The sequence below is a fragment of the Hemitrygon akajei genome, unplaced genomic scaffold (assembly GCF_048418815.1).
Source record: "Hemitrygon akajei unplaced genomic scaffold, sHemAka1.3 Scf000033, whole genome shotgun sequence".
NCBI lineage: Eukaryota > Metazoa > Chordata > Chondrichthyes > Myliobatiformes > Dasyatidae > Hemitrygon > Hemitrygon akajei.
Window position 1 is genome coordinate 2,011,740 of NW_027331919.1, and position 12,719 is coordinate 2,024,458.

The 12,719-nt window shown below is 46.7% G+C and overlaps 1 protein-coding gene across 2 annotated transcripts in view; it reads right to left on the minus strand.

Annotated features, from left to right (window-relative positions):
• The window catches only part of LOC140719867 (uncharacterized), a 331,537-nt gene extending 319,071 nt beyond the window's left edge, over positions 1–12,466 (minus strand). For both annotated transcript variants that reach the window (XM_073034794.1, XM_073034793.1), the window contains exons 1-4: positions 12,376–12,466; positions 10,390–10,509; positions 8,464–8,583; positions 3,697–3,816 (exon numbers count right to left, since the gene is read on the minus strand). In XM_073034794.1, coding sequence (XP_072890895.1) covers positions 3,697–3,816; positions 8,464–8,583; positions 10,390–10,509; positions 12,376–12,442 — 427 coding nt within the window. In that variant the 5' untranslated portion in view covers positions 12,443–12,466. The remainder of the gene's footprint in view (positions 1–3,696; positions 3,817–8,463; positions 8,584–10,389; positions 10,510–12,375) is intronic.
• Between the last annotated feature and the right edge of the window lie 253 nt (positions 12,467–12,719).

Here is a 12,719-nt window from a genome sequence, read left to right on the forward strand (position 1 = left end):
TATTCATCTGAAATATCCTCCTATTTCTACACTGACTAGAACGTGGCACTGGTAGTAATCCAGAGAATATTACGTTTGTGGTCCTACTTTTTAGTTTATCTCCTAACTCCCTAAATTCACCTTGTAGGACCTCATCCCGTTTTGTTTTTTGTTGTTTTTTTTTGCCTATACCGTTGGTACCTATGTGCACCACGACCACTAACTGTTCACCCTCCCACTCCAGAATGTCCTGCAGCCGCTCAGAGTCATCCTTGACCATTGCACCAGGGAGGCAACATACCATCCTGGAGTTTCGTGTGCGGCCGCAGAAACGCCTATCTATTCCCCTTACAATCGAATCCCCTATCACTATAGCTCTCCCACTCACTTTCCTTCCCTCCTGTGCCGCAGAGCTACCCATGGTGCAATGAACACGGTTGCTGCTGCCTTCCCCTGATGAGACATCTGCCCCACCAGTATCCAAAACAGTATATTTGTTTAGTTGGGAGATTACCTCAGTAGATTCCTGCACTACCTGCCTACTGCTACACTGTCTAGTGGCCACCCCTTCCCTTTCTGCCTCTGTAACACTTACCTGCGCTGTGGCCAACTCACTGAACGAGCTATTCACGACTTTCTCAGCATCGCGATGCTCCAGTATGAATCCAATCGCAGCTCCAGACGCTCAATGCGGTCTACCAGAAGCTGCAGTTGGACACACTTCCTGCACACATAATCATCAGGGCCACTGGAAGTATCTCTGATTTCCCACATGCTGCACAATGAACAAAACAAAGGGGCTGATCTCAGTTGCCATGACCTACCCAATACTTGCCTCAACTTTTGAAACTTTCTACTTTGAAAGGGACTTACACGGCCTTACCTCACTTGGAGTGAAGCTCGTCCTCAGCCTCTGCTCGCCGAAGTCTCTCAAGACAAAGCCTTCCTACTGTGTATCCCTCTACTCCGTCGCCCGGTCCGTCTAACCGTTCTCTTTAAATACTCCCGCTGCCTCACGGTCCGATATACACGCGTTTGCGCAGTTGTGCCCCCGTTAAAATGCTTCCAAGTTCCTGACTGATAGCTTCATATTTCCCCTTACTACAACTAAACACTTCCCTAACGTGTCTTTTCCTATTCCTCCCCAATACTGTGGTAAAGGTGATAGATCACTATCTCCAAAATGCTCTCCCACACATGGAGACCTGACACCTGACCAGCTTCATGTCCAAATACCAGATTAAGCACAGCCTCTCCTCTTTAGCCTAGTCTATGTATTGTATTTGGAAAACTTTCTGAACACACCTAACACACTCCAGCCCATCTAACCCCCTGTTCTTGTGAGATGCCAATGAATATTTGGGAAATTAAAATCTCTCAGCAAGACAACCCTGTTATTATTACTCCTTTCCGGGATATGTTTCCAAATCTTCTCCTCGATGTCCCTGTTACTATTGGGAGGTCCATAAAAAAAAACAAAAGCACCCCGTAGGGTTATTGACCCCTCCCTGTTTCTATCTTTCACCCACAGAGCATCAGTACACCATCTCTCCGTGACTGGCTTCTTTTCCGGAGATGTGCCACCGTCTGTGATCAGAGTGCCGCGCCCGCACCCTTTCTGAAACATCTATAGCCTGGCATTCTAAGCAGCCATTCCTGTCCCTGAACCATCCAAGTCTCTCTACTGGCAGCAGCCTCATAGCTCCAAGTAGTAATTCACGCCCTAAGCTCATCCGCTTTGTTCATAATACTTTTTGCACTGAAATAGACACATCTCATTCCATCGGTCAGAGATAATCTTTCCTCCGTACCGCAATGTCTGCAAGCTTTATGTATTTGAGAGCCAACAGCCCATTGTACGTCTCTCAAGTTTCCTTCACACCCCACTGCAATTCCAGTTTAAACTCTCCCCAACTGCCTTAGCAAACCTTCCTGCCTGCATATTGGTTCCTTTCGGATTCAAGTACAACCTGTCCTTTTTGTACATGTTATGCCTGCCCCAAAGGAGGTCCCAATGTACTAGAAATCTGAATGCCTGCCCTCTGCTCTAATCCCTCAGCCACGCATTTATCCTCCAACTTGCTCCATTTCCATACTCAGTGTTAGTGGCACCGACAGGAATCCCGATATTACTAACTTTGAGTTCCTGCTTCTCAACTTCATTCCTAACTCCCTGTAGTCTGTTTTCATTACATCCTCCGGTTTCCTACCTACGTCGTTGGTTCCCTTCTGGAGCATAGTTACACCTATATAAGACATTGGTAAAATCCGACTTGGCGTACTGTGTTCATTTCTGGTCACCTCATGAGTGAAATTGGCCTTTTCTTCTTGGAGGGACGCAATATGAGACGTCACCTGATAGAGGTGTACATGATGATGAGAGACATTGATCGTGTGGACAGTCAGAGGCTTTTTCCTCCAGGGCTGAAGTGTCTAACACGAGGAGGTATAGTTCAGGGTTCTTGGAAATAGATGCCGAGGGGATGTCAGGGGTAAGTTCATTACACATGAATGGTGGGTGTTTGAAATACACTGCCATCGGGGGGCGGTGGAAGCGGATACAACAGGGTTTCTAAAGAGTCTCTTGAAGCTCAGAAATAATAAAGAGCTATGCGCTATGAAAACTCCGGTTAGTTTCTAGAGCGGGTGAGATGGTCGGCACCACATTGAGACATTGTGGGCTATGTTCCACGTTTTAATGTTCTGCTGAGACATGCTTTCTTCCCGTGGTGAGTTGGGTGGGGGGGGGAGGGGGTGGCAGATCTATGATTATACTGACAACTTTATCGGGCCAAGTAGGAAGGGTAGACAGAGTTCACTGGTCTATGTGGCTGGTTTCAGAGATGTACTCAGCTGTGTCCACAACGCTCTGCAGTTTCCTGCGGACACTGGTGGAGTAGTTTCTATATGTTGAGTCAGGAAGCAGGGCGGCTCATGAGAGCAGAGTGGTAGACGTGGTCTGCCGGGAACTCAATAAGGCGTTCAACGTTTCCACTTTGCAGGCTACTCTGTAGAATGCTGTGGGACCCAGGGGGATTTGACTGACTGATTTGTGCGGCAGGGAGGTAGGGAGAGACGGAGCAGATATAAAGGGAGGGAGGGGAATATAGGGGAATTAGAAAATAGCAGAGGGAGGGAGATACTAGTGTGTGTGAGACGCAGAGAGAGTAATCGGTCCTATTTAAACGGGAAAGACAGAACAGCACTGATAGCAGATGTAGAATACATAGACTTTAACAGGGCTGTTAACAAGGTCCGAGATGGCATACCGCTGTAGAAGATAGTGTGCGAGGCAGTGTGGGCTGTGTAACTGGATATACAATTGGCTTTGCTGTAGGGGCTTGCAGACGTCTCTAACGCTGGTGGCTTTGTTAAAAGTGTGGACATTTAAGGGGGATATCGGTCAGCTGGGGAAGTGTGCTAGGTAGTGGCAAATGCAGTTTAATTCGGACAAGGGCCAGCAGTTGTACTTGAAGAAGAGGAACAACATGGTCGGAGTTTCACAGTGAACAGGTGCAACTCCGTGAAATTGTATACAACATAGGAGCCTCGGGGTACGGGTACACGGTTCCCTGAGTAAGTGAAGTCACAGGTAGGGCGCTGAAGAATGCGTCTGACGCGTTGGTCATGATGAGTGGGCAGATGGATTAGGATTTGACAACTTGGGTGCATGGCAGGTGACCCCTTCAGAATGACGTCATTTATGTGAACTCTGACCTTCTTGTGCAGTCACTGATGTTTCGGCGGATCCCGAGGCAATGGGAGGATCTTCATCCTCATCGACGTGAAGTTCGTCTTTCGGAAGGTTCAGCACTGAGTAGGTGGATGTGAGACCGTCTGGGAGAGAAAGAGAGAGAATGAAAGAGTGTGAGAGAAACGGAAGAGGAGAGATCGTCAGAAAATGGGGCGAGTGAGGATAGAGAGATTGAGCAGTGAGAGGGTGAGAGAGTAGGGAGAGAGAGGTTTATGTGAGGGGGAGAGAGACGGCTGAGAGACAGGGAGAGAAGGTGAGGGAGAGAGTGAAGTGAAATGAGAGAGACGGGAAACCGAGCAGTAATGAGGGGGTCGAATGAGTGAATGGAAAGGGAAAGTGAGTGAGAGACGAGGTCGATGGGCGGGAATTAGGAGAGCATGGGGAAAGGGAAAGGGGAGCGAAATGGGAGTGGGAATGGATGGAGAAGAGATAGCGAGGTTCGAGTGAAGCGGGATTTCGAAGTATGGGAGCGATAGCGAAAGAGTGAAGAAGAGAGGGATAGAATGAGAGGAGGGAAAAAGTCGCAGGAGGAAGGAGGGTTCAGAGGGAGCGAGAGAGTATTGGTGAGAGAGAGAGGGAAAAGACAGAGGTCAAGGTTGTATCATTTTGCTCGTTGTTATATCATTGTTTGAAACTTTGTTCTTTTTTCACACCTTGGATATGTGGCGGTCCTGCGGCTAGGGAAATTCCAGGCAATCTCTACAGTAGGTTAGATGGACGGCACGACATTGTGGGCCGAAGGGCTTGCTATGTGCTGTAAATTTCTATGTTCTGTCCTATGTACTGGTGACACTGCTTTCGTATCTTCCTTTCCACGGGGTTGGTGCAGAAGGGAGATTGGTGGAGGTGGATTTTTGATGAAGCTGGCTGCTTTCCCGAGGCAGCAGGGAGTGCAGTCAGAGTCCATGGAGGGGAGGCTGGTTTCGGAGCTGTTCTCAGCTGCGTCCACTGAGCTCTGCAGCTTCTTGCGGTCACGTGCGGAGCAGTTCCTCTATTTTGAGTGATGAACAAGGATGGGTCGCGAGAGCAGGGGGTTTGGACGTGATATTTTGGGAACTAAATAAGGCATGTTATGCTTCCACTTTGTAAGCTACTCTGTATAATGGTGTGCGGTCCAAGGAGGTTTGACTGATTTATGCGGATTTGGACGCTGACTTTAACATTTGCTCCCTGAAGACAGATCGCTTCGGAAGATGGAAGACAGGGTTCGGAGAGGCGGGGAAAAATAGAAAGAAATCAGGAGGGCTGAAAGAAGGTTGCTTTGGCAGTCAAGGTGAATGCTAATCCAAAGAGCTCCTATGGGAATGTTAAGAGCAAAAGGATAGTAAGGGATAAAATCGGTTCTATTGAACATCAGAGAGGTCGGCTATGTATGGAACCAAAATAAATGGGTCAGATCTTAAATGTCTTTTTTTGCGTCTGTATTTACAATGGAAACTGGCATGGAGTCAAAGGAAATAAGGCAAACAAGTGGTGAAACCATGGAACCTATATAGATTGAAGAGGAGGAGGTGCTTGTTATGTTGAGGCAAATCGGGAGTAGATAAATCCCCAGCACCTGAAAGGGTATTCCCTCGGACCCTGAGGGATACTAGGGTTGAAATTGCAGGGGCCCTGGCAGATATACTTAAAATGTCGGTATCTACGGGTGAGGTGCCGGAGGGTAGCTCATGTTGTTCCATTCTTTAAAAAAAAAGGCTCTGAAAGTAAACCGGTAAATTACCGGCAGGTAAGTTTGACGGCGGTGGTAGGTAAATAATTGAAATAAGTACTGATAGATACGATCTGCCAGTATTTGGATAGACAGTGAATTATTAAGGAGGGTCAAGGTAGGTCATGTTTAACAAACCTATCGGAGTGTTTTACGGTGGTTATCAGGAAAGCGCATGAAGGGAAGGCAGTGGTTGTTGTCTACATGGACTTCAGTAAGGCCTTTGACAAGGTCACGCATGGGAGGTTGGTTAGCAAAGGTCAGTCGCTAAGTATACACCTTAAGGTTGTAAATTGGATTAGACATTGGCTCAGTGGGAGAAGCCAGTGAGTGGTAGTGGAGGATTGCTACTCTGAGTGGAGGCCTGGGACTAGTGGTGTGCCACAGGGATCAGTGCGGGGTCCATTGTTATTTGTCATCTATATCAATGATCTGGATGATAATGTGGTAAATTGGATCAGAAAATTTGCTGATGATACAAAGATTGGAGCTGCAGCGGACAGCGAGGAAGGTTTTCAAACCTTGCAGGGGGATATCGCCCAGCTGGAAAAATGGTCTGACAAATGGCAGATGGAGTTTAATACAGACAAAGGTGAAGTATTGCACTTTGGAAGGACAAACCAAGGTAGAAAATACAAGGTCAATGGTAGTGCACTGAGGAGCGCAGTAGAACAGAGGGATCTGGGATAACAGATACAAAATTCCCTAAAAGTGGCGTCACGGGTAGATAGGGTCAAAAACAGAGCTTTTCGTTTTTCGCCTTTATAAATCCAGGTATTAAGTATAAGAGTTGGAATGTTCAGTTGAGCTAGTTCAATGCATTGGTGAGGCCAAATATGAAGTGTTGTGTGCAGTGTTGGACACCAATTTACCGGAAGAAGATTAATAAGGTTGAAAGAGTGAAGATAAGGTTTACAAGAATATTGTCAAGACTTGAGTAACTGAGTTACAGAGAAAGGTTGAATAGGTTAGGACTTTGTTCCCTGCAGCGTAGAAGAATGAGGGGAGATTTGATAGAGGTGTATAAAATTATGATGGGTATAGGTAGAGTGAATGAAAGCAGGCTTTTCACAATGAGGGTTGGGAGAAAAAAAAACAGAGGGCATGTGTCAAGGGAGAAGGGGAGAAAGTTTTAATTTTACAATATTTTTATTCAGAAGCAAAAAAAAAACAAGATGTACAGAGTGCAACACATAGATACATCTCAACATAACTTTTGTACATTCATATATTGTCATAAAATTGATCAAAATGTTTTAGCATAACACATAATGGTATACCACTCTGTAATCAAAAATTTAAAGATAAGTCATGCATCATAAAATATTTTTTTTATACAAAAAAGTCAACCCCCTACCAACTACCAAAGAAAAAAGCTGATGGATGACAATGGATAAATTAGAAAAAAAAGAACATATTCACTTAAGAAGAGAAGATAAAAATATCCATAAAAGTCTGCACTGTTAAACTATATAAATTGGAAAAGTAATTTAGGAAAGGTCAACAAATATCATAAAAATATTTTTTTCGAATTTAAGACTGAGCAGCAGATCTTTTCTAAATTTAAATGACGTAATATCACGTAGCTATTGAAGATATGTAGGAGGGATAGACTCCTTCCATTTAAGCGAGATTGCTCTTCTTGCTAAAAGAGAGGTAAAAACTAAAACTTGCAGGTTAGGAGTATTTAAAGTTATATCTTCATTTGCAATAATGCCAAACAAGGCAGTAAGGGAATTTGGGTCAAATTGAACCCTAAAATGTTGTGAGTAGGTATGGAATACTTCCCGCCAAAACTATTCAATTGTAGAGCAAAACCAAAAATTATGAACTAAAGAGGCATCAGCAGAGTTCCAATTATTACAAAGTGGAGAAACATTCGGGTAAAAACTGGACAGTTTCTGTTTAGAAATGTAAGTTCTATGAACCATTTTAAATTGTCGAAGAGAATGACGAGCACAGAAAAATGATTTATTAACCCGTTTAAGAATTTAATTCCATCTATCATCAGAAATCTGACAAATTAGGTCATTCACCCAAGCTTTTTTTATTTTATCTAAAAAGTCTTGTCTAGAATCAATCAAAAAGTTATAGATACCGGTAATAGAACCATTAACAAAAGATTTTAAATTTAAAAGATCGTCCAGTAAATTTTTATCAGGACCTATAGGAAAGGTAGCAAATTGGAAACGTAGAAAATCTCTAATTTGAAGGTATCTGTAAAAATGTGTTTTTGGGAGTGCAAACTTATTTGACAATTAGTCAAATGAAGCAAGAGATCCTGAGATAAATAAGTCCCAAAACACTTAATACCTAGTTCATCCCAATCTTTAAAAAATTTATCAGTCATGGAAGGGATAAAAAAAATAGGAGAATGGGAGATGATAATGAAAAATTCGCTAAACCAAAAAAAATTCTAAATTGAGACCGGATCCTTAAAGTTTGTTTAACAATGATGTTATCTGTTGTTTTATTTGCTGAAAAAGAAAAGTATGATCCAAGAAGAGAGACAATAGAGGAATGTTTTGCAGAATTAACTTCTAAGGAGACCCATGATGGGCAAACTTTACGATAACTATAATAGGACCAGAAAGTAATATTCCTTATATTGGCAGCCCAATAGTAAAACCTAAAATTGGGTAGGGCTATTTGGGGAGAAAATAGGGGAGAAAGTTTAAATGGTACATTAGTGGGTGATTTCTTCACACAGAGAATAGTGGGAGTGTGGAATGAGCTGCCAGATGAAGAGGTAAATGAGCGCTCACTTTTAACATTTAAGGAAAATATGGATGGGTACATGTACGAGAGGTGTCCGCAGGCATATGGTCCAGGTGCCGTTCAGTGGGACTAGGTAGACAAATGGTTCGGCGCAGCCACGTAAGGCCAAAAGGCCTGTTTCTTTGCTGTAATGTTTTATGGTTGACAGAGAAGCAGTCGCGGCTGATGCTTTAGAAACTTGGGCACGAGGGGTATGTCACGCGACATCTCGGAAATGACGTCATTATTGAAGGATTCTGACCTGTCTGTGCAGTGATTGGCAACTCGCCGGATCCCGAGGCGATGGGAGGATCCTCATCCTCATCGATGAAGTGTTTGTCTTTCCGAAAGTTCAGCTCTGAGTAGGTGGATGTCAGAACGTCTGGGAGACAAGGCGAGAAAATGTTAGAGAATGGGGGAAAGCGAGATGCAGAGAGAGGGGAAGAGAGTACCTGGAGAGGAGGTAAGTGAAGGGGTGAGTGGAATGGGAGATAGCGAGAGGGAGTGAGGGGGAATGAGAAGAGAGGGAATGAGAATGAAAGAAAAAGTGATCGATGGGGTGGTTCAGCCGTGCATGAGCGAAGTCGGAGAGACTAAGGGAGCGGTAGAGAGGGGGAGAGTGCAAAGGGGGAGAGCGAGAGTGCCAGGGAGTGTGCCAGGGGGAGAGGATTGAAAGAGTGCGCAAACAGAGAGGGAAGAGAGAATGTGGAAGCGGAGAAAGTGGTTGAGAGATGTGTAGACAGTGGGGAAAAAGCGAGCGAGTGTCGAGAGGGAGGAGCAGAGTGAGGGAGGACAAGGAGTGGGAAAGCGGGATGGAGAGAGTGAGTGGAAGAGTGAGAGAGAAAGTGGAACAGATAGTGTCAGTGGCAGGGGACAGAGTGGTAGGAAGAAGGAGAGAGAGAAGGAGCGAATGAGAGGATGTGTAATGAGGGGGAGAATGGAGAGAAGGGAACTGAGAGGATGAGATGATGTCGATGGAGGGGAGAATTGATGATAAAGGGCAAAGAGTGGGAGAAGACGGAAAGAGCAGGAAAGAGTGGGTGGGAGAGAAAGGGATAAAAAGAGAATGGAAAGTTCATGGCTTGAGACTGAGGAGGGAGAAGGGAACGAAGGGAGAGAGGAAGAGGAAATATTGTAGAGTTCTCCCTCACAGCGCTCCCTCATCACCGCATCCACACAACGTTCCTTATCCATCTGCAATCCCACAGCGCTCCCTCCTTCGACCACTCAGCGCCCCCTCCTCAGCTTTTGTTTTATTGACCTTTATAAATCAAAGTATTGAGTATAAGATGTCGAATGTTACGGTGAGGTTGTATAAGGCATTGGTGAGGCCGAATGTGGAGTGTTGTTTGCAGTTTTGGTCATCGATTTACAGGAAGAATATTAATAAGGTTGAAAGAGTGCAGAGAAGGTTTACAAGGATTTTGCCGGGATTTGAGTTACAGAGAAAGGTTGAATAGTTGAGGACTTTATTCCCTGGAGCGTAGAAGAATGAGGGGAGATTTGATGGATATAAATAGAGTGAATGCAAGTAGGCTTTTCCCAATGAGGGTAGGACGAATTAAAAACAGAGGGCATGTGTTAAGAGTGAAGGAGAGAAAGTTTAAAGGGTTCATTAGTGTAGGATTTCTTCACACAGAGAATAGTGGGAGTGTGCAATGAGCTGCCAGGTGAAGTGGTAAATGCGCGCTCACTGCTAACATTTAAGGGAAATTTGGACAGGTACATGTATGAGAGGAGTCCCCCGGCCTATGGTCCAGGTGCAGGTCAGTGGGACTAGGCAGAAAAATGATTCGTAGGGCCAAAAGGGCTGTTTCTGTGCTGTAATGTTCTATGGTGCTATGGAAAGAGTGCAGAGGAAGATTTTGCCGGCACTCCAGGGACTGAGTTATGAAGAGAGGGTGGGTTGGTAGCGACGTTATTCCCTGTAGCGCTGGGATGACCTTTCAGGGGATTCTAAAGCCACGAGGGGCACAGACAAAGCGAATGCCCACAGTTATTTTCCCTGAACTTGGGGAATAGAGGAGAAAAAGCACACAGGTCTAAGATGAGATGGGAAAGTGATGGTGGTCAGTCTATGGGAGGAGTTGACAGAGAAACAGTCGCGGCTGATGCATTAGAAACTTGGGCACGGGGGGTTATGGCACGTGACAGCTCGGAAATGACGTCATTATTGAAGAATTCTTACCTGTCTGTGCAGTGATTGGCAACTCGCCGGGTCCCGAGGCGATGGGAGGATCCTCATCCTTCACGATGAGGGGTTTGTCTTTCCGAAAGTTCAGCTCTGAGTAGGTGCAGGTCAGACCGTCTGGGAGATAAACAGAGAGAATGTGAGAGAGAGTGTTAGAGAATGGGAGACAGCGAGATGCAAAGAGTGGGGAAGAGAGAGTACCGGGAGTGGAGGTAAGTGAAGGGGTGAGCGGGGTGGGAGATAGCGAGAGGGAGTGAGGGGGAATGAGAAGAGAGGGAAGAGACACGGAGAGAGAGGGTAAAAGTGATCGATGGGGTGGTTCAACCGTGCATGAGCGAAGTGCGAAAGACCAAGGGAGCGATAGAGAGGGGAAGAGTGCAAAGGGGAGAGTGAGAGTGTGAGACCGGGTGGGTGTGTCAGAGGGGAGAGGATTGAGTAAGTGGGCAAACAGAGAGGGAAGAGAGAAAGGAAAATCGGAGAAGAGGCTGAGAGATGGGTAGACAGTGGGGGAAAAGAGCGAGCGAGTGTGGAGAGGGAGGGTCAGAGTGAGGGAGGAAAGAGAGTTGGTAAGAGGGATGGAGAGTGCGAGGGGGAGAGCAGACGAGGGAGAGTGAGAAGGAAAGTGGAAATGATAAAGTCAGTCGCAGGGGATGGAGAGGTAGGAAGAAACAGAGAGAGGGAAGGTAGAGAGGAGGTGCCGATAGAGAGGAGGTGTAGTGAGGAGGGAGGGGGAGAATGGAGAGAAGGGAACTGAGAGGATGAGATGAGGAAGGATGAAATGATGTCGCGGGAGGGGAGAGTGGATTAGAAAAGGGCAAAGAGTGGTAGAGGAGAGAAGAGGGGAAGAGCAGGAGAGAGGATGGGAGAGAAAGGGAGAAAAAAGAGGAAGGAAGGGAAATGGCTTGTTCGGAGAGAGAAGAGGGAGAGGGGAGAGAAGGGAGAGAGAGGAGAGATTGTGGAGATTGAGAGAGATGATTACAACATTTTACACAGCTCTCCCTCATAACTGCCTCCACACAACGTTCCTTATTCATCTGCAAACCCACAGCGCTCCCTCCTTCGACCTCGCAGCTCCCCCTCCTCAGTGACATTTCCACCACACAGCCCCTACCACGACACTACCACAGTACTGTCCCTCCCATGACATTCTATCATCCCTCACCACTTTCTTCACCCCGATCCACAGCGGCCTTCGATACCGCCAACCCAGGTCGCTCCCTCCACTCCGCCCCTCCCAATGCGCACCATCCCCACTGACGCCCCAACCCCTGACAGTGCTCTCTCCCAGTCGCCAGTCCGAGCAATACACTCTGACATCCGCAAACAGGAAATCGTCAGGATTCATGGCGCTCTTGCCCGAAGATCTCTCGACAGGAGTGGACCCATCAGATAAACACCGACAAACTGACAGAGATGAAACTGACTTCCATCTCTCTGGACCCGGGGCTCAGAAAGAATCCTGACGTCAGGTGCCAGGGACGATCCATCAGCTTCCGCTGGGAGCAGAGGAGTGAGGGTCAGAAACTGTCTGATCACACCGTCCCATCACACACTCCCGGGGTGAGACACAGACTGAAGCTCCCACCACACCGTCCCATCACACACTCCCGTGGTCAGCCACAGAGTAAATCTCCATTTACACCTTCCCATCGCACACTCCCAAGGTGAGACATAAAGTAAAGCTCCCTCCGCACCGTCCCATCACAAACTCCCAGTGTCAGACACGGATTGAAGTTCCGTCCACATCGTTCGATCACAAACTCCCGGGGTCAGACACCCCGCCATCACAGAGTCAATTTCCCGCCATCTGTCCCATCACAATCACTCGGGGTCAGAGACAGAGTGAATTTTCCTTCACACCGTACCATCATGCACGAGCAGGGTTAGACACAGAGTGCGGTTTCTTCCACACCGACCCACCACACGCCCTCCTGGTCTAACGCAGATTGAAACTCCCTCCCTCCGGTTTTCTGCCCCACTCACCACGGGAAGGAGACCGTGCGTCCGTTTTTGCGAATTTCACATTCATATAAGTCTCACTGTCGTCCATCCTGCCGAGGTTTCTCAGTGGCTCTGAGCTGAATAGGGGAAGCAACAGTTGTCAGAGCAAGGCCGTGTTGACAAAAGAGGCAGACCAACACCAACTAACACAAGATGAGCAGCTGATTGAGAGAGAAACAGAGAGCAGGGGTGGGGAGGCGGCTGTGAGGCTGGAGGGAGTATGAGGGTGTGCGAGTGCCTGTTCGAGTGATACGAGAGTGGCGGGGGTAACTGTAGTAATAGTGGGGAGAGAGAGGGGGGAGATTGGGTTACGGCAGAGAGAGATG